This window comes from Onychostoma macrolepis, chromosome 15 (genome assembly GCF_012432095.1).
Source record: "Onychostoma macrolepis isolate SWU-2019 chromosome 15, ASM1243209v1, whole genome shotgun sequence".
NCBI classification, from domain to species: domain Eukaryota; kingdom Metazoa; phylum Chordata; class Actinopteri; order Cypriniformes; family Cyprinidae; genus Onychostoma; species Onychostoma macrolepis.
Genome location: NC_081169.1, coordinates 8,476,411 through 8,498,308, shown reverse-complemented (window position 1 = coordinate 8,498,308; position 21,898 = coordinate 8,476,411). Strand labels below are relative to the sequence as shown.

Genomic DNA, 21,898 nt, shown 5'->3' with positions numbered 1-21,898 from the left:
TCCTAAGGTATTACACTTTTTTAGTGATATATGAAATAGCATACCATGTTGTGTCACTTTCTGCACATCATGTTATTTATTCTGTTCATTTTAAAAACGGATGACCGTATTTTACATTGTTCTGAATCTGCTCACTTAGTGCTTACGTTGCACAACTTTGTCATTTGGTTAAGACATGTTAAAGCCATTTCTTAACATTTTATTGCTATTAAAACAGGTAAAACAACAATTTATTTTGTGTACTTTCCATCCGTTTTAGGGCTTTAAAACAGGTCCTACCTCTGTATCTGCAGTATTACAAATTCATAAACGTGTCTAATGAAATATGACAATGTGTTATATCACATGAATGTTTAATAGCACAATGTTTATATAAATAAAAAGTAAGACCAAACTTCAGAAACTGATCCAAGGTATACAGTAGACTTTTCATATTCTGCTGACAGAAAGCAAATGACATGTAAATTTAATTTCATTTAGAAAGACACTAATAAACATGTTTCAATGAGCATGTATTGAGCATCTTGAGCTGCTCCGTCTCGTTCTGCACATTACAAACTTAAACTGTGTCCATGTACATTATTTACAAAGGTTGTGAAATATGTTTCTCACTGTAAATTTGGGACGTAATTTTAAGACTAAATGTAAATTAACCAGTCATAGTTGTCTTTAAGGTAAATAGTTTGAGCTTGAGGAAAACTCTTGTTCATATTCCTTAAAGATGTTGGAAATCTGGATAAGTTTGACCTCAGAGCATCTGGAGATCCTGTCAGGTGAATGAACACACTCAATGCAAGTACAGTTCAGGACCCGGGTCCAAATGTTCCAGCTTTCTCTGCTATTTCCAGGGCACTCTTTAAATTTTGGTCAAAAAGCTCACATCTGAAAGAAATTATGCATTTTTTGTTATACAAAACACCGTTGTGGAAATCAACAAATTTGACTGCATGCAAAGCACAAAATTATAACTAAAAAAAAAAAAAAAAAAAAGTTACACACCTGATAGGCATTTCTAAAGAATAGAAAGGATTCTTTAGTGCAAAGTCTGAGTAAATCTCATAAATCTTTCTTAGGAGGGCATCAATACCAGACTGTCGAGGGTCAGCCAATACAATGAACTTTATACCTGCAAAATGAAAAAAAAAACAGTTCTGTCAAAATCACCGTGGTTTTACATTCTATGACTAAATATAATTTGCCCTTACAACAAGAGAAAAACAGACCTGTGAGTGTTTGAAAGCAGTGCAGTTTAAACATGTCTGTCTCCAGCATTTCAATGCCCGAGCTGCCAACTTCAGGTGATAACTGTGATCCAATGGCAAACAGCCTTAGAAAAGACAAGAAAATAATCAATCATCGCAGGTAAAATGCAGGTTGGCATTGGTGGACATAAAAGACTCTCTTTAAAAAAAACTAAATAAAGTAACTAAATAAAATCTTACCGACCTCAAACTTTTGTATGGCAGTGCATATAATAAAATACACTGCCTGGCCAAAAAAAAGGTCACACACTGTAATATTTTCTTGGACTGTCTTTCCAAGAGTTGCATTAAATTTTGGCCACGATGAGAGAGTTGAACCATTCTGTAATGTTGACTCCAGCACATCCTAAAGGCTTTCAATAGGGTTAAGCTCAGGACACTGTGGGTGCCAATTCATACATGAAAATGATTTCTCATGCTCACTGAACCACATTTTCACAATTTAGGTCCAATGAATCTCGTCATCTTTGAATATGCACATGGATTCGTCTTCCAACACGGTTGTTTAAGAAATGAAAAGCTACACACTCTATCAGTTAGGGCTAAAAGAACTGTTGCAGAAATATATTAATCACTTCAATAATGATCCAATCCTAGACTCCTCAGTATTTTCTTATTTAAATCCTAATGGTGCCTTTTTATTGATTGATAGGTTTATTGGCCAGTCAAGAGTATTTTATGTATGACACAATTTAAGTATACAAAAATAAAAACATACAGTTGTGTTGTTAAGGCATCCACTTTTGTGTTCTACAGAACATCTCCTAATGTGTTTCAATGACTAAAGATCAACATACATGTTTGAAACGACATTATGCAATGGGTTAAATTATTGTTTAATGAAATCTACTCACGAATGAAACATTGAGGCCAGCATGAGTTTCTCATTTGAGGTGAGACGAGGTCGCCCAAATCTGATGGACACTGGATAGTTGGCAGGATCTTTCAGATATTCCAGGATCTCCTTCCCTTCAGCCGTGTATTTACCATTCACATCCACCCCGTTAATGGACAGAGCTGCATGACCCACTGCACACGAGAAACACAGACTGAACACATGCTGAACTGCCACTGTGTATGAACACACACACACACTTAAATTTGTGCTTTACGGGGACTCTCCATAGGCATAATGGTTTTTATACTGTACAAACTGTATTTCTATCGCCCTACACCTAAACCTACCCCTTACAGGAAACTACTGGCAATTTTTGAATTTCATAAAACACCGCTTTGTATGTTTTTTAAGCCTTTTGTTTTACGGGGACACAGGAAGTGTCCTCATAAACCATGTTTACGTTGTAGTAGCCATGTTATTATACACATTTGTGTCCTCATAAACCATATATACCAGTATACACACACACCTCTGATCCCGTCCCGCTGTCCGAATGACACAACCACCTTCTCATCATGAATCTTTAAAACTAAATCAAGCGGAAAGCTGAATGTTTTTTCAACTTCAGCTCGAGGTACATAATTATCGTACTGGTAGATGAGTCCTCCGGCCTTATTGACAATATACACACTGAAGATCGCCATCTTTCTTCCTGTCTGTCAGCGGGGCAGTCATGTGACTTTGTTACGTAGGGAAAATATAAAATAACAGCAATAAAAATGTTATAAACAGCGCATACCATGCTGTCTAGAAATTATTATTTTTAATATAATAATTAATTAATTAATAACTATTGCGGAGTATTTTTGTGAACGAATAAACACTTTTGATAGTTCGATGGTTGGAAAACTTCAATTCCCATAACACCACCGAGTGCACTGATTGGTTGAAGCGCATATTCTGTCAGGGCTTTGTTTGCATTATGGTACTAAATAATAATGATATTTTAATGTTTCATTTTCCGTTCAATTCTTATTGCGGTGTAAATTATTATACCGAAAAATATGGAGTAGGCACTTTCACATGGTACCTTTGTTACTTTTCTCAACGCTTTCAGGATGGATGGATCACAGTTGTTTCTGATTACATATTAACGAATGTGTAAAATCATTGTGTGAACATTTTAATTTGGAATTCAGTTACTAATATTTAAAGTTTTAATGTACAAATTTAGAAGACTTATAAAACATATCTTCATGCGACGAAGGAACAAGACAAAACGGAGATGAGCTAGAATGTGCATAATACACTCTATCACTATCAGTGTGAAATATGTTAAAATATATATTGATGCCCTTCTAGTAATCATACTTTCTAACTGATTGAAAAATGTCTTGTATCAGATAGGCTATGTAAAGAATGGTCCTGTTTTTAACGAAAAACACGCGAGGCTCGAAGCAATGGCCTAGAAAAAAGTGGTCTGGAGAAGACGGCACACATTTTTCATCCCCTGACTAGTAATGTAACGATGTAGCAATTCACTCAACTCACAATTCGATTCGATTCACAATTCTGATTTCACAATTCCATTCGATTCACGATTTTTTTTTTTTTTTTTTTTAAAGAAAATTAGATTTAAGAAAAATTATAAATTAAATATTATTATTGCTTGGACAAAATGCTGTTTCTTTGTGAAATTGAAATATAACACCATAATAATATACTAATATAGCACTTGCATATTATTGCTCTTTTGTTGGTTTTGATTGCTTCTATTGTCCTCATTTGTAAGTCACTTTATATAAAAGCCTCTGCTAAATAACAAAACTAAATTTAAAATTTAAAACAAGCCCCAAATCAAATAAATAAGTAACATAAATAAATCTCTTCATAAAAACAATAAGGCTTTGTCTTTGCTCTTTCCATTTAAAATTAGAGGCAACCACTGCATTTGAATCATGATCCAAACAAAGATGCTGCATACATGCAGCATGAGCAGATTTTAATCTAAATTAGACTGTATAATTTCGAAATTTGAAGCAAAAACAGAATGGTCTGACTTCAGTTTTGTGAAACTATACATAGAAACAGCAGAGGAGCTGAATGAGAGGCAGATTCACTCTCTGCCAGCAGGTGGCGCGTTAAGCGTTTCCCTGGTTTCCGCTGTAAAAAATAAACTTTTCTAAAGACAGTATAAGTTCCCCTCAGACATACATTCATGTAAACTCCTACCCCTAATTGAATCGCGATTTGAAGCATCTCAACAGATTTGAATCGTCACATATTTGAATCGATTTTCAACCGTCTCGCGGTTAATCGCGGTTAATCGTTACACTTACATCCCTACTCCTAACCAGGTATTTTACGCAATTACTTTCCACAAAAGAGTTTACTTAAGAAATAATAATAATAATACTAATAAACTCATTAGAATGCTTATATCAGACTAATCTGATATATGACACATCACACATGCATTCACACATACTAAATAAAAAACACAGTAAAAAACATAAAAATGGAGTTATCTGCTTTTGCAAAGAAACTCTTCATATGTTGCCATGCCTGGAATGGTGAATAAATGCAATGAAACCCGTCATTGTCTTTGCTGGCAGAGGGAAGTCATCATGAGTCAGATATTGATGGATGTGGTCAGCTGTTTGTCTTATCATTGCACACTTCTGCCTCCAACCACAGGATGTGCCATCCAGCATTTGCTTTGACGGAGAGTTTCTCATGCTACCCATCAGCATCCTTTTAAGATAGAGATAAATTAATAAAATACATTATAATATTGTATTATTTATTATAGGCCTAATTAATATTACTGTTCAAAAATTGATAGGGTCAGTAAGAAATGTAGGCTGTATTTTTAATCTGCATAGATGTATTCAGTTAATCAAATTGATTTAAAAGATTTCCATTTTAAATAAATGCTTTTTTTTTTTTTACTTTCTATTCATTAAATACTCATTAGAGATGTTTCACACAGTCCACAAAAATAAGCAGCACAACTATTTTAAACATTGATAATAAGAAGAAATGTTACTTGATCACCAAATCAGCATATTAGAATGATTTTTGAAGGATCGTGTGACACTGAAGACTGGAGTAATGACGCTGAAAATGTAGTTATTTGAAATTGTAATAATATTTCACAATATTACTGTTTTTACTGTATTTTGATCAAATAAATACAGCAGCGGTGAGCATAAGAGATTTTTTTTTTTTTACAATTTTTTTTTTTTTACAGAAATCTAACTTTTAATGTATATACAGTAACTATATTTTCTTGAAGGGGTCTGCTGAGAAACCAAAATTTCCTTTATCTTTTCACATGTAAGAGGTCATTGTACTATAAAAACATCCTATAAGTTTCATATCTCAAAACTTTCTCGTTAGTCTAAAAACAGCTTATACTGAATTCAGTCTGCCAAAACGACAGCTTGTGAAATGTACCACTCTATGATGTAATAGTGTGGCTAAACACCGCCTGCTTCGACATCACTGCCTGTTTAGCCCCGCCCACCGATTCATGCATATAGTATAAATAATGAGGTAAATGCAGATCTACGCAGAAACCAATCGATAAATATTGCTCCAAATACAACAAGACACTGTGTAGTGGCAAGTTGTGGAAAAAATAGTCTTTGCATTGCCTTCCTTCTGATCCCAATGAAAAAGTGGATGCATTTTATTTTTAATGAAGTTCCTAACTGCGTCAATAAGAACTCGGTGCTTTGTTCACTTAATTTTACCGCAGTTTAATTTATGAACAAGGAACAATTTGACACAGGATTTTCAGAAAGATTGAAAGAAACTAAAAGACGATGCTGTGCTGACTATATTGGATCCGACAGTAATGTCGTAACACAAGTGTGAGCTGTGTAACTGTTTTTATTATGTGGTCACTATTTTTTTTTTTTTTATCTGTTATTACAGATCGTTTGATGTGTACTGAGCATTTGTGTGTTCACAGCAGTGTCCATCTATGAAGAATGTAGGCTGTCAAACAAACACAGCTATTAGCCAATCATAGCAGTGGGTGTTTACTTCTGACTCTGAGTCTGCAGGTGGTTCCTTACTGGCCTAAAAGAAAAATACATTATAGTTTTACCTTCCATAAGTCTGATAAGTCTACTTATGAAAATATCAGTACACATCTCCTCAATCTCCTAAATAATGTATGTCTAGTAAGATCTGTCATAACAGTGTGGAACTTTAATTTCCATTTTTGGATTAGTTTTTGGGGGCTGTTTTATAACCATTTTCATGAGGAGTCATTCTGACTCCTAAACTACGTAAACTATGTAAGAGAGACAACACAAAGCTTAGTACATAACAAGCCTGAAGCTTCTGCTGTTGGCAGAGGCACATCTATTAATACTCCGTCCTGTTTTAGTGTGACCCGTCTTTATAGAGAAAGACTTGCTGTCCAACAGACAAGCAGATCCTCAATGAGCGAAGCCACTAACTTTAGTTTCCTATTCAGAGCTTGTGCATAGAAAGTGACTCACATGCATAAAAGTCAAACAAGTACAGAAAACACTCTATAATTCTCTCTTGGCAGTAATTTTTTCCTTCTTCCCCCTCTCTCTACTCCTCCTTCCCTCCCTCCCCAAGAAACAACAAAACTAGCTACTGGTGTTTATGGGTCTTGCTAATGAATCCACTCCTAAGTGATCATTGAAGTCTTACGTTTGCGTAACACGAGGTGTAGAGACCTCTGAAGGATATGTGAGCTCCTGAGAGGAAGTTTGGGGGGTGTCTGCGCTGAGACTGATCCAGAATCAGATTTATGGAAGGCAGCTGTTGTGGGTTTGACAGACAGACGGATCGGAGCACTGCTGCGTAACACAAGCAGATTCGAGTCTGCAGAGGAGTGTGTCAGATCACACTAAAACAGCAAGGGTAAGTCACACTTTAACTCTTATTCTTTTAGTCAAGTTTGATTTGTGACTTGATTTTTAATATCAGTCTTGTTTCTCATGCCTAATAATGTTTATATTACCAGAAAATGTGGAATAACTGGAGACATAAATGAATGAAAACCTGATTATAATCACAGTATACATTGAATAAACAGTGTTCATTGTTGTTTGGTAAATTATATCATCTTTACTCATTAATATAATCCAAATAAAGTATTAAAATGCCAACATATCCAATAAAAATACAACTTGTAATGGGGTGCACTTACTTTTGCACCAAACTGTATTTAAATACCTTTTCCATGTTGTTAAAATATTACCATGAGCCACTGAAATGAAGAAATACTCGCACTTCTGAGGCCGAACATATGAATTCTCAGTCATATTTTTTGCACTCTGATCATTATTTCAAACACTTTGGCTGTTTTTCCTCTTTAAAATGTGAGCACGGTCCTGAGACCTATTTTTAGAGGGCCGAGGCATTACGGCGCGCTGGAGTTATGCAGACGGCAAGATTAGACGGAGTGGGGAGAACTTCATACAGCTTGTTATGTTTGCCCACAGCCTCTCTCCATAAGCTCTTATCTGGGCTCCTCAGAGAACTGGTTTTCCCACCTCATAACTGTTTATCCTCTAGCAGAACTCCACAGAAACAGAGCAATATCACGCCCCCCCCTCACTCAGTCTTCCTGGGTCCTCTTGATATTTGATCACGTCCAGCTTTGACACCACAAGGATCTCGGGAATCTCTGTTTAAAACAAAGTCAGACCCCGGTGGCTTGGAAAGACAGTGTTCTGCTGTAATTTTTTCTCTTGGCAGCTTAGACAAGACTGGAAACAGTGAAAGAGCATCAGTAGGGTGGGTTAATGGAAAAAAGTCCTGAGGGAGACCGAGAGAGAAAGAGAGAGGCTGTCTGTGAGGAACTTGTGGAGTCAAGATGTTTACTTTCTTGTATGACTTTAATGATCCTCTGCAGCCATTGATATTGTATGAATGTTTAATTACTGGCTGGTAATTATGTTTTAAAAGGGATTAGAAAGGAATGGGAATTGGATCATGCAACTCCAAACCCAAGGAATGTTTGGATGAGTTGCTGTGGAGACACGAAGGCTGTGTTTCAGTTTTTCCTTCATCTGACAACGGCATGTTCACTCAGGATTTGATTCAAAGTGAATGTTGTACTGCAAACAGCACTCTCTTGACAAAAAACAGAGATCTCAGAGATCTCCGTTTTGACAGAAAACAGCAAATATAATGGAATTTATATTTTATCAAGAAATTTGTGAGGCTGGTTACTTGGATGTTTTTAAATGGTTGAAGATGTATTGAGCGGTGTTAAGCACATTGCTACACCACTGTTTGACAATTTCGGGTCAGTAAGATATTTTCCTTTTATACAGCAATGATGTAGCAAAAGTGACAGTAAAGACATTTATTTTGTTACAGATTATTTGTAATCAAATAAATGCTGTTCGTTTGAACTTACTGTTCACCAAAAACCCTGAAAAAGTCGCAAACATTTTAAGCAGCACAACTGTTTTTAACTGTTTTTTGAGCAGCAAATCAGCATATTAGAATGATTTCTGAAGGGTCATGTGACTCTAAAGACTGGAGTAATGATGCTGAAAATTCAGTTTCGCATCACATGAATAAATTACTTTATATTTTGGAAGAAAGTTGTTTTAAATTGTACCAATATTTTACAGTATTACTGCTTTTATACATTTACATTTAGTCATTTACCAGACGCTTTTATCCAAAGTGACTTGTAAATGAGGACAATGGAAGCAATCAAAATCAACAAAAGAGCAATGATATGCAAGTGCTATGTCAAGTTTCACCAAATGTGAAACAACGGGTCTTCGCAGGCCCGTCGTCAGGCGAAAGGGTTCACCCAACCCAAAAAAGTTGACAACAAAATATAAAAATTTCCCCAAAACAAAATGATGGCAATACTCGCAGAGATGTTAAGTGAAAAAAATGACGATTTATTTACAGTGCTCGAGAGGTGAAACAATCCCAGTAGAAAAATGACCAAAGCTATATACAAAGTAACAAAGAAAACACTGTACAAAAGAACAAAACAAACGGATAAATATGTGTATATACACACGCAAACTTTGAAAATTGCTCACGACAACACAGTTGCACGCTCACTCGCCAGGTAAATTGACCACCTACCCTGGTTTGGGGCTCCCTTTTATAACCCAAGCCCCGCCCCCTCAGATTAAACCAGGTCGAGGTAAGTATAAAACACATAGCAAGGTTTTTTTTTTTTTTATTATATAATAAATAAAAAGAAAACAGATAGAATAGAAAAAGAATAGAGCAAACTAGTGTTTGTCACGCCCCTGGATTGTTTTGTTTTGTGTTTGCTCCCCATGTGTTCTGTGACCCAGTTTTTCCCCTGTCTTATTTTTAATTTGATTCCAGGTGTGTCTACTTAGTTCCCTCGTTATCCTGTCTTTATAAGCCCCAGTCCATTCAGTTCATGTTTGTCAGTCTTTGAATGTCTTCCCTGCCTGTGACCCCTGTTGGATTAAAGACTCTAGTTTGTGCAAATTCCTTGTCTCCTGGTTCCTTTGCTCCCTGTGAAGTGTGACAGTGTTAGAGGCCTTTTTTTGCTTTTGTTAATTGTATAATAAATAAAAAGAAAACAAATAGAATACAAAAAGATTAGAAAAGCTAGTGTTATTTTTTTTTATTTTACAAGCAGTAAATTAATAGAGTGCAAGTCTAAAAGAGTTGGGCAGGTCATTCCACCAGGAGGGAACATTTAATTTAAAAGTTTAAAAGTGATTTTGTGCCTCTTTGGGATGGCACAATAAAGCGACGTTCACTTGCAGAACGCAAGCTTTTAGAGGGCACATAAGTCTGAAGTAATGAATTTAGGTAAAGGGGTGCAGAGCCAGTGGTGGTTTTGTAAGCAAACATTAATGCCTTGAATTTTATGCAAGCAGCTGATAGCCAGTGCAAATTGATAAACAGAGGTGTGACATGCATTCTTTTTGGCTCATTAAAAATTAATCTTGCTGCCGCATTCTGGATTAATTGTAAAGGTTTGATAGAACTGGCTCGAAGACCTGCCAAGAGAGCATTGCAATAGTCCAGCCTAGACAGAACAAGAGCTTGAACAAGGAGTTGTGAAGCAAGTTCTGAAAGAAAGGGCCTGATCTTCTTGATGTTGAATAAAGCAAATCTGCAGGACCGGACAGTTTTAGCAATGTGGTCTGAGAAAGTCAGCTGATCATCAATCATAACTCCAAGGTTTCTGGCTGTTTTTGAAGGAGTTATGGTTGATGTGCCTACCTGGATGGTGAAATTGTGATGAAACTATGGGTTTGCTGGAACCACAAGCAGTTCTGTCTAGGCAAGGTTGAGTTGAAGGTGATGGTCCTTCATCCAGAAAAAAATGTCTGTTACATTTACATTTACATTTAGTCATTTTGCAGACGCTTTTATCCAAAGCGACTTACAATTTGGGGAACACATGAAGCGATTCATCTTGAAGAGGCAATCCAACAAAGGAAGTGCTTGTAACACCAAGTCTCAGGCATTGTTTAAATAAGTACAAGCTAGCAAGGGAAGGAATAAATAAGCTGCGATTGGTAGCCAATGCAATGAGATAAAGAGAGGTGTAACATGGGCTCTTTTGGGTTCCTTGAAGACCAGTCGTGCCGCCGCATTCTGAATCATTTGTAGAGGTTTGACTGTGTTTGATGGAAGTCCAGCCAGAAGAGCATTGCAGTAGTCCAGCCTAGAAATGACAAGGGCCTGGACAAGAAGTTGTGCAGCATGCTCCGTCAGAAAGGGCCTGATCTTTCTGATGTTGTGTAGTGCAAACCTGCAAGATCGAGCAGTCTTTGCAATGTGGTCTTTGAAGGTCAGCTGGTCATCAAAGATTACACCAAGATTTCTGACCGAAGTTGATGGGGTAATTGTTGATGAACCTAACTGGATCGTGATGTCATGCTGTAGAGTTGGAGCGGCAGGAAAGACAAGAAACTGTTAGATAAGCTAATATGTGAGCAGCTATTTTTGGATCATCAGGATAGAATAAGAGGTAGAGTTGAGTGTCATCAGCATAGCAGTGATATGAAAAGCCACGTTTCTGAATGACAGAACATAGTGATGCCATGTAGACTGAGAAGAGAAGTGGTCCAAGAACTGAGCCCTGAGGCACCCCAGTAGTTAGATGTTGCGACTTGGACACCTCACCTCTCCAAGATACCTTGAAGGACCTATCTGAGAGGTAAGACTCAAACCACTGGAGTGCGGTTTCTGAGATGCCCTTTGACAATAGGGTTGACAGGAGGATCTGGTGGTCAAGGAACCATGTCAAAAGCAGCGGACAGATCCAGCAAGATAAGTATTGAAGATTTGGAATCCGCTCTTGCCAGTCTTAGGGCTTCAACAACTGAGAGCAAGGCAGTCTCGGTTGAATGTCCACTTCTGAAACCAGACTGGTTGCTGTCGAGGAGTTTGTTCTGTGTGAGAAAGGCAGAGACTTGGTTGAACACAGCTCGTTCAAGTGTTTTTCCAATGAAAGGAAGAAGGTCTGTAGTTCTCTAAAAGAGATGGGTTAAGGGTGGGTTTCTTAAGTAGTGGGGTTATACGAGCCTGTCTAAATGCTAAGGGAAAAACACTAGTGTGAAGGGATGTGTTAATGATGTGAGTGAGTGCAGGTACAACTGCAGGAGAAATGGCTTGAAGGAGATGAAATTGAATAGGATCAAGCGGACAAGTAGTAGGATGATTAGAAAGGATGAGTTTGGAGACTTCTGTCTCAGCGTATGAAGAGAAGGATGTGAACGAGTGTATGTTAGCTGGTAAGATGTGCTTTACAGATTGTGGTGTGGAAAATTGTGCACTGATGGTTTTAATTTTATTAATGATTATAGACTTTTTGATAAAATTAATGCAGCCTTGGTGAGCATAAGAGACTTCTTACTGAAGATTTTACCATCCACAAACTTTTGAACGGTAGTGTATGTGGTTGCTAGGGTGTTTTGGATAATTTAGAATAATAATTCAGCACACTAGCATACTCAAGCATACTTAGCATACCTAGCAAGACCTTTTTTACTCCTAGTATTAATGTCTGCAAGTGGTATTTCTTAATAGGGTTTCCCTTTATGTCTGTGTTTCCCATTTTTGTTACACTTTAGAATGGGAAACACAGTCACTATTAATTAAGGGCTTTCCCTCAATAAACTGCTAATTTTCTGCTTATTAATAGTTAGTAAGATAGTTGTTAATTTAGGCATGGGGTCGGATTAAGGGATCTAAAATATGGTCATGCAGAATAAGGCAGAATAGTTGCTTTATAAGTACTAATAAACAGCTAATATTCCAGTAATATGCATGCTAATAAACAGCTAGTTAATAGTGAGAATTGGTTCTTAAAATAAAGTGTTACCAATATTAGTTGTTGATAAACATGAAGTTTATGGATCAAATGCAATTCATTAATACAATGATTTGAACATACCGCTTCTATGATGAGCATACTTTTAATTTCAGAATTAAAATGAATTTTCATTTTATTTCTTAGAAAAAACCACACACACACACACACACAAAACTGCTTCACTGCTTATTTAAAAACTTGCCTTTACCAAATCAAAGTCATGAGGTACAAAAAATAAATAAATAAATAAAAATTAAGTTGTGTCAAGGTCAATAAGTTTCTAATGTATCAGTTAATTTGACTAATGACAAAGCAGGGTTAGTTCAGGCTGTAAAATATCTTGTGTACTTTTCATGAATTGTAGTTTTAATGTGTAGTTGACCACTAATCTTCATTACCAGATGGTGCGTGAGCAGTACTTCACCACCACAGATGAGTCTGGGGCTCTGGCTCCAATCACTGATTACATCTACATGATCGGCATCTACGGCTGGAGGAAACGCTGCCTCTATCTGTTTGTTCTGCTTCTCCTGATCATTCTGGTGGTGAACTTTGCCCTCACGATCTGGATCCTGCGAGTCATGTGGTTCAATACGGTGAGAGAACTTCCCTTAAATGACTTCTGGATATGTAATCCATTTTTAATAGAAAAATGAATCCATATTTAGATTTTGCCCTTGGTTGAGCCTCTTTATCTGAGCTGGCCACTGCATGCTGTCACATGACGTCACACTGATGCTGAGAAAGCACTCTGTGTTGTTGGCTGTTGCAGGAAGGCATGGGATACCTGCAGGTCAATGAAGATGGACTGAGACTGGAGGGAGAATCTGACTTTTTGTTCCCTGTCTATGCCCAGGAAATTGACTCCAGAGAGGTAAGAGGTATTTAAAGTATACACTTAAACAGATAAATAGATTGATTTAGTTGGCCATTTTATTCGTTCACATCTTCATTACAGGATTCAGCTCTTCTGGTGCACTCCTCTGAAAATGTTACGCTCAATGCTCGCAATGCCAATGGTGATGTAACAGGAAGTGTGTCCGTAGGTATGAGATACACAAAACATTTATTGGTTTTTACATGATTTTGACATTTCTTAGTCATCATTGAATTGCATTGCATTGCTATTATAAGTTTTGATCCAAAAATAAAAACTACAGAGCTTTGATCATAACAATAAGAAGTTTAATATATCAGTCATGTTCATGTTTCTTTTTGTTACAGTGTTTTTTGATTAATCCTCTCCTGTTCCCCATTTTGTTAATCATCATCCTCTGTGTATTTAAACCCTGAGTTCTCCTCTGTTTCTTTGTCTCGTGTTGAAGTTATGTTCATTGTGCTGTGGTAGTGCTCTTTCTTTTTCTTAGTGTGTTATTGCTCATTCCGCATTGCGGGTCTTTCCCTATTGGATTACCACTGCAACGCCTGACAATCATAATACATCATACATGTTATAAAGAACTCTCTGATTTACATTACAGGCAAAATTTCATCTTACTTTTTGCCTATATCTGTCAGGTGCAGGTGAAGGGATGGAGAGCGAGGACTCAATTGCAGGAAACAAGGGCTTTTTATTAATAATAATTATAAACAAAAACTACCCTGTAGGGGGAAACAGACTGACAAGGCAGGACACAGCTAGGCTAGGACAAGACAAGACACAAGGCACACACAACATTCGACGACGAACTCGCACGGGACTGCAAACACAAGGAGATGACATAGGGCGCAAATGAGGAGGGAAATGAGGGAACACAGGTGGGGCAGATTAACCAATAATCAGGTAACAAGATGGGTGGGGTCAAGACAATAGACATGAGAGCATATGGCACATAAAACCAAACAAGACAAGCTATGTGCTCACACAATACAAAAACACAAGCACATGGCCAGCAAAACAAATCACTAGCCATGTGCAAAAAAGGAAACTCACAAGCGGCGTGTTCACACAAAACATGACAAACATGAAAGCATGCAGCCAGTGAAAAACACAAGCTGCGTGCAACACAGAACAAGACAAAACAAGAGAAAGCACGCAACCGGAAAACGAGCTGCGTGCAACAAAACAAGACAACGGAAAAACACACGGACAGAGGAGTGCACGGCCTGAGCGAACTTGAGACCACACGCTCCCACAGGAAGACAGAACCCGTGTCCGAACCCCGACTCGAAACCAAAACTAAGCCTGAACAAGACATGAGTGCCGGGATCCGAATACCACGCTCCAACATGAAACAGAGCATGCAGATGAGAGAGCTCACAAGAAAGCAAGACAAGAGGGGAGTGTCAAAGCTCTTTCTCAAAACCACGAATAAACTAGACCGAAGTGACAGAACCCTGATAATATCCACTCCATATTCTCACTGCATCAAATTATATGAGCCATAAAAATGTGATACTCAGCAACAAAAAAACATATTCCATCTCTCTCTCTCTCTCTTTTTTTTTTTTTTTTTTTTGATTTTGTCTAAATGTTCAATAAATGGTTCAATACAGTGGCCCAGTAGTGCATAACACAACAAATCTCCACAATGCATTGGACTAATTTAGTTGTTTTGTGCTAATTTTTCTGTGTTGTGGCTTGTTTCTGTTGCATTGCAGTTTGTTTCCGTTGTGTTGCGACTTGTTTCTGTTGTGTTGTGCTAATTATGTTGTGTTGCGACTTGTTTCTGTTGTGTTGCGTCTTGTTTCCTTTGTGTTGTGGCTTGTTTCCGTTGTGTTGTGCTAATTACGCTGTGTTGCGTGTTGTTTCCGTTGTGTTGTGCCTTGTTTCCGTTATGTTGCGGCTTGTTTCTGTTGAGTTGTGCTGATTTCATTGCGTTTGCGGCTTGTTTCCGTAACTTGTGTCTTGTTTCCGTTGTGTTGTGCTGATTTCATTGTGTTGCGGCTTGTTTCCGTTGTGTTGTGCCAATTAAGTTGTGTTTCGGCTTGTTTCCGTTGTGTTGCGTCTTGTTTCCGTTGTGTTGTGCTGATTTCATTGTGTTGCGGCTTGTTTCCGTTGTGTTGTGCCAATTAAGTTGTGTTCCGGCTTGTTTCCGTTGTGTTGCGTCTTGTTTCCGTTGTGTTGTGCTGATTTCATTGTGTTGCGGCTTGTTTCCGTTGTGTTGTGCCAATTAAGTTGTGTTCCGGCTTGTTTCCGTTGTGTTGCGTCTTGTTTCCGTTGTGTTGTGCTGATTTCATTGTGTTGCGGCTTGTTTCCATTGTGTTGTGCTAATTACGTTGTGTTGCCTCTTGTTTCCGTTGTGTTGTGGCTTGTTTCCGTTGTGTTGCGGCTTGTTTCCGTTGTGTTGTGCCAATTAAGTTGTGTTCCGGCTTGTTTCCGTTGTGTTGCGTCTTGTTTCCGTTGTGTTGTGCTGATTTCATTGTGTTGCGGCTTGTTTCCATTGTGTTGTGCTAATTACGTTGTGTTGCCTCTTGTTTCCGTTGTGTTGTGGCTTGTTTCCGTTGTGTTGTGCTAATTATGTTGTGCCTTGTTTCCGTTGTGTTGCGCCTTGTTTCCGTTGTGTTGCGACTTGTTTCTGTTGTGTTGCGCCTTGTTTCCTTTGTGTTGTGGCTTGTTTCCGTTGTGTTGTGCTAATTACACTGTGTTGTTTCCGTTGTGTTGTGCCTTGTTTCCGTTGTGTTGTGCTGATTTCATTGTGTGCGGCTTGTTTCCGTTGTGTTGTGCCAATTGTTGTGTTTCGCTTGTTTCCGTTGTGTTGTGCTAATTATGTTGTGCCTTGTTTCCGTTGTGTTGCGACTTGTTTCTGTTGTGTTGCGTCTTGTTTCCTTTGTGTTGTGGCTTGTTTCCGTTGTGTTGTGCTAATTACGCTGTGTTGTTTCCGTTGTGTTGTGCCTTGTTTCCGTTGTGTTGTGCTGATTTCATTGTGTTGCGGCTTGTTTCCGTTGTGTTGTGCCAATTAAGTTGTGTTTCGGCTTGTTTCCGTTGTGTTGCGTCTTGTTTCCGTTGTGTTGTGCTGATTTCATTGTGTTGCGGCTTGTTTCCGTTGTGTTGTGGCTTGTTTCCGTTGTGTTGCCAATTAAGTTGTGTTCGGCTTGTTTCCGTTGTGTTGCGTCTTGTTTCCGTTGTGTTGTGCTGATTTCATTGTGTTGCGGCTTGTTTCCGTTGTGTTGTGCCAATTAAGTTGTGTTCCGGCTTGTTTCCGTTGTGTTGCGTCTTGTTTCCGTTGTGTTGTGCTGATTTCATTGTGTTGCGGCTTGTTTCCATTGTGTTGTGCTAATTACGTTGTGTTGCCTCTTGTTTCTGTTGTGTTGTGGCTTGTTTCCGTTGTGTTGCCAATTAAGTTGTGTCCGGCTTGTTTCCGTTGTGTTGTGCCAATTAAGTTGTGTCCGGCTTGTTTCCGTTGTGTTGCGTCTTGTTTCCGTTGTGTTGTGCTGATTTCATTGTGTTGCGGCTTGTTTCCATTGTGTTGTGCTAATTACGTTGTGTTGCCTCTTGTTTCCGTTGTGTTGTGGCTTGTTTCCGTTGTGTTGTGCTAATTATGTTGTGCCTTGTTTCCGTTGTGTTGCGACTTGTTTCTGTTGTGTTGCGTCTTGTTTCCTTTGTGTTGTGGCTTGTTTCCGTTGTGTTGTGCTAATTACGCTGTGTTGTTTCCGTTGTGTTGTGCCTTGTTTCCGTTGTGTTGTGCTGATTTCATTGTGTTGCGGCTTGTTTCCGTTGTGTTGTGCCAATTAAGTTGTGTTCCGGCTTGTTTCCGTTGTGTTGCGTCTTGTTTCCGTTGTGTTGTGCTGATTTCATTGTGTTGCGGCTTGTTTCCGTTGTGTTGTGCCAATTAAGTTGTGTTCCGGCTTGTTTCCGTTGTGTTGCGTCTTGTTTCCGTTGTGTTGTGCTAATTACATTGTGTTGCGGCTTGTTTCTGTTGTGTTGTGCTGATTTCATTGCATTGTGGCTTGTTTCCGTGTTGTACACTACTGGGCCACTGTAGTTCCATTATCAATATGTCAGGCTTTACAGGGTGAATCGAATGGGTCACACAGAAAATTCATGAGCTAAGAGCCCAGCGGCAACATAAAACTGAACAACTGGATATGAAAGTGAAACTGGATATTTAATGAGAATAAATATAGTCTGTTTTATGAATATTCTGGTTGAATATATAATACATATATTCTCTACCCATTTATTTCTACTCTCAATAGGTCCCAGTCAGGCTGAGGGTTTTGGCCAACACTTTAATATCAGTTCCAACCATGATGAAAATGTATTTTATGCAGATGTAAATGGAGCCGTTGTGGGAAAAGGAAAGCTCCGTGTAACAGGTGAGCTTGGAAATAGACCTGCATTTAAAAAAAGAAAAGGAAATGCTCTGTTGTATTATTAGTGTTGTTATAGTGTTAGGACGTACATTGTTTACGATGTTTCACTTTATTGTGTTACTTCAAATGATAATTTAAAAAGAATTAAGAAAAATATGATGAGAATAGTAAGTATATTCTAACATATGAAACAGCCCCATTAATTAACTGGTTAAACACTGAGATTTTGTAAACAACAGATTCAGCCATAACAACACATGCCTGGTATCCCATGATGCACAATGGGTTTACACACTAGATTAAATATTAATACTTTGCCTAGAGCTATTTTGATTTTTGTTACGCAAAGGTGAATCTCATACCTGTCAAGGGCATTTTTAAAATCGTATTTCACCCCAAAAAGAAGAACAAATAATATTTTATTTAAAGAACGAAGCCTGTTTCAGGACATTTAGGTTATTTAGTATTAGTAGCATTTTTATTACAGTTTAGCACATTTCCATGCCAATTCTCATATTGCAAAAATAATAGTTTATATATTATTTAATATGTTATGTTATTATTTAATATAACATGTTATGTTAATACATATTATGTAATATGTATGTTGTATTGTCAACAATGGTCTTTGTCTCCCTCTGAACAAATTATATTTTACTTAAAGAATGAAGCCTGTTTCAGGACATTTAGGCATTTTTTTTTTTTTTTTTTTTTTTACAATTTAGAACCAATCCTCAAATTGCAAAAATAATATATTTTATTTAATATATTATAATATATAACTATGAACATGAATTAATCATGAATGTGGCAGCACCTGATTTTAAAATACATGTATTGCATTATATGCTTTAATATATACCAAAATAAATACAGTAAAAATGTAATATGTTATATAATATAATAATATATTGGATAATCTGTATTTTAGCAAATAAATGCAATGATGTGATTATATGGATATCACCCATAATGCTGAATGATTTGTCCACTTCCTTTGTATAATTGTAAGTTTTCTGGTGTTTGGACAGGTCCAGAAGGTGCTATCTTTGAGCATTCTGTCAGGACTCCACTGGTCAAAGCAGTACTTAACAAAGAGCTAAAGTAAGTGCTGTATAAAATAAATAATTATTAACATTTTCACTTCCGATACAGCAGTTTTGGCAGTTAAACTAATTGCCGGCTTGTTTGTTAGCTACATAGCTACATTTTTAACTCTTCATTTTATCAGATTTTTTTTTTTTCTCTCAAAAACATTCTTGTTTTATAAGGTCAGCCCATTAAAAGTAATGGCGGTACTGATTATATTACCTAAAATAACTTTTAGAGAAGTTTCCAGCAGGGAATTAACCAGCTGTGATGTGCGATGACCCGAGTTACCAAGGCATCTGGTTCTCAACAAAGGCTTAATTTTTTTCTGCTTTAAAAATGTCTTTCACAAGTAAATGTAATGCAGATTCCTCTCAGTTTCTATGAATCAAACTCTTGGATTTTGTGGCCATCTTGTGTCCAAACAATGCACTGCAATGTGCTAACTAAGCATTCCCTATCTTTTAAGACTAGAGTCTCCAACACGCTCTCTCAGCATGGATGCCCCAAAAGGCGTTCATGTCAAAGCCTTGGCTGGAAATGTTGATGTGACGGCACACTTTGATATTCAGCTACACTCAACTGCAGGACTGGTAAGCAATCCTGAAAGCTTTAGATTTCTCAGATTTTCCATGAGCATTTGATTAGGTATGGAGCTAAAATCAATCCATGAGCTGGCATAACTCATATTTTTGGAAGAATGTAATAACTCTTGATTGTAGAAATTGGTGTTTTAATTATTTGAGCACAGTCCAAAACAGATATACATAATATATGTATATCTCTGAAACTCTAGTTGAAACAAAGACTCCTGGGGCCTCATTTCTAAAGCGTGCGTACGCTTAAATCCATGCCAATGCTCATATTTGTAAAAACGTTTTTTGACATGGAAAAAAAGTATTTCAAGTTGTCCTAGTTACACGTTACATGAACTTATTGTAATTACAATTAATTATGCATAATTACATGCAACTATCCCTGAGCCAAACCCTAACCATATAGTAAGTACAGTGGCATGCGAAAGTGTGAACCCCCTGCAGAATCTGTGAAAATGTGAATAATTTTAACAAAATAAGAGAGATCATAAAAAAATGCATGTTATTTTTTTATTTAGTACTGTCCTGAGTAAGATATTTTACATATAAGATGTTTACATATAGTCCACAAGACAAAAACATAGCTGAAATTATTAAAATAACCCCCTTCAAAAGTTTGGGAACCCTTGGTTCTTCATACTGTGTGTGGTTACCTGGATGATCCACGACTGTTTTTTTGTTTTGTGATGGTTGTTCATGAATCCCTTGTTTGTTCTGAACAGTTAAACTGAGCACTGTTCTTCAGAAAAATCCTCCATGTCCTGCAGATTCTTCAGTTTTCCAGCATCTTTTGCATGTTTGACTGTACGATTTGGAGATTCATCTATTCACACTGAGGACAATTGAGGGACTCAAACACAACTATTAAAAAAGGTTCAAACATTCATTGATGCTCCAAAAGGAAACACGATGCATTAAGAGCCGGGGGGGTGAAAATCTTTTGAATTTGAAGGTCAAGGTAAATTGTACTTAATTTGTCTTCCGGGAAACATGCAAGTATCTTCTGTTGCTTCCGAAGGGCAGTACTAAATGGAAAAAAAAAATATTTCAACAAAATAAGAAAAAATGTGGACATCTTCATCCTGTTCAAAGGTTTTCACCCCCCGGCTCTTAATGCATCGTGTTTCCTTCTGGAGCATCAGTGAATGTTTGAACCTGTTTTAATAGTTGCGTTTGAGTCCCTCAGTTGTCCTCAGTGTGAAAAGATGGATCTCAAAATCATACACTAACTGCTGGAAAGGGTTCAAACATGCAAAAGATGGTGGAAAACTGAAGAATCTGCAGGACATGGAGGATTTTTCTGAAGAACAGTGATTAGTTTAACTGTTCAGAACAAACAAGGGATTCATGAACAACCATCACAAAACAAAAAAACAGTCGTGGATCATCCAGGTAACCACACACAGTATGAAGAACCAAGGGTTCCCAAACTTTTGAAGGGGGATATTTTAGTAATTTCAGCTTTTTTTTTTGTCTTGTGGACTATATGTAAACATCTTTTATGTAAAATATCTTACTCAGGACAGTACTAAATAAAAAATAACATGCATTTTGTATGATCTCTCTTACTTTGTTAAAATTATTTTAAAACAAAATTTAATTCTGCAAGGGGTTCCAAAACTTTCGCATGTCACTGTACTTACTATATGGTTAGGGTTTGGCTCAGGGCACCTTAAAATAAAGTATGGCCTAAGCTTTCATTAAATACCTCAGTATTAAGGTTTTTGTTGTATGTTTCAGTTGATTTTAGATGCTGAAAGTGTTCGTCTGCCGACGTTACCTGTGGGAGAGGCCAGAACGTCAGGTGACTCTCAGGGAATGTACAACACATATGAAGTGTGCGTTTGTCCCAGCGGTAAGCTTTTCATCTCCAGAGCTGGCGTCTCTTCGACCTGCAACGAGCGCCAGGACTGCTGAATGACCTGTCCATAACGCCCACACTAGAAACAAATCGTGTTGTTACATTGTCTTGGGCAAGGTTAAAAAAACCCATCATAATATGTATTAACATGTTAATGAAGATCAGAGGGTACATTAATCTGTTTGGTTGGGGTTTTATCACGATAGGGAAGATGAAATATACAGTATATACAACACACTCCCATGGCAATTTGTAACTATTTATGTTTTGGTGAATTGGTGGTTATAAATTCGTACAATCTCATTCATGTTTCCATACAATCTGCCTACTCCCCACTGACGTTTAGGTTTAAGGGACGAACGTTTAGATTTTAAGGTTATTATTATAAATATGTCTATGTATGAAGCACATTGTATGAATTCATACAAAATCGCCTTGTAAAATTGTTACATTTTCTAATGAGATTGGGTTGTGTAGACTGTACTTTATACTATATGGAACAAAATTATTGTATGTTTTCTCCTTTTTTTGTATAAAAATTGTTCAAAATTAGGCTGGGCAATAAAGGGGCTGGTAAACAGCTGACATCCTATGCAATATAATTTTGAGGTGCAATAAATAACCAAATTCTGTGTGTTGCATATCAGCTAGTTA

General features: G+C 37.4%; 2 protein-coding genes across 2 annotated transcripts; one reads left to right on the top strand and one right to left on the bottom strand.

Moving 5' to 3' along the window:
- Nucleotides 1-79: 79 nt before the first annotated feature.
- On the bottom strand, nucleotides 80-2,815 carry trappc4 (trafficking protein particle complex subunit 4). The gene is made up of 5 exons (XM_058799329.1): nucleotides 2,630-2,815; nucleotides 2,117-2,291; nucleotides 1,224-1,327; nucleotides 1,000-1,126; nucleotides 80-882 (listed from the first exon to the last, which is right to left on the bottom strand). Exons 1-5 carry the CDS (start codon nucleotides 2,802-2,804, stop codon nucleotides 804-806), a joined length of 660 nt encoding a protein of 219 aa, XP_058655312.1. The 5' UTR covers nucleotides 2,805-2,815; the 3' UTR covers nucleotides 80-803.
- A 3,941-nt stretch (nucleotides 2,816-6,756) lies between these two features.
- sgcg (sarcoglycan, gamma) lies at nucleotides 6,757-21,876 on the top strand. Its single transcript, XM_058799594.1, has 8 exons — nucleotides 6,757-7,011; nucleotides 12,844-13,038; nucleotides 13,215-13,316; nucleotides 13,401-13,488; nucleotides 17,582-17,701; nucleotides 18,730-18,802; nucleotides 19,257-19,380; nucleotides 21,124-21,876. The coding sequence occupies exons 2-8, from the start codon at nucleotides 12,844-12,846 to the stop codon at nucleotides 21,298-21,300; spliced, it is 879 nt and encodes a 292-aa protein (XP_058655577.1). The 5' UTR covers nucleotides 6,757-7,011; the 3' UTR covers nucleotides 21,301-21,876.
- Nucleotides 21,877-21,898: the final 22 nt, after the last annotated feature.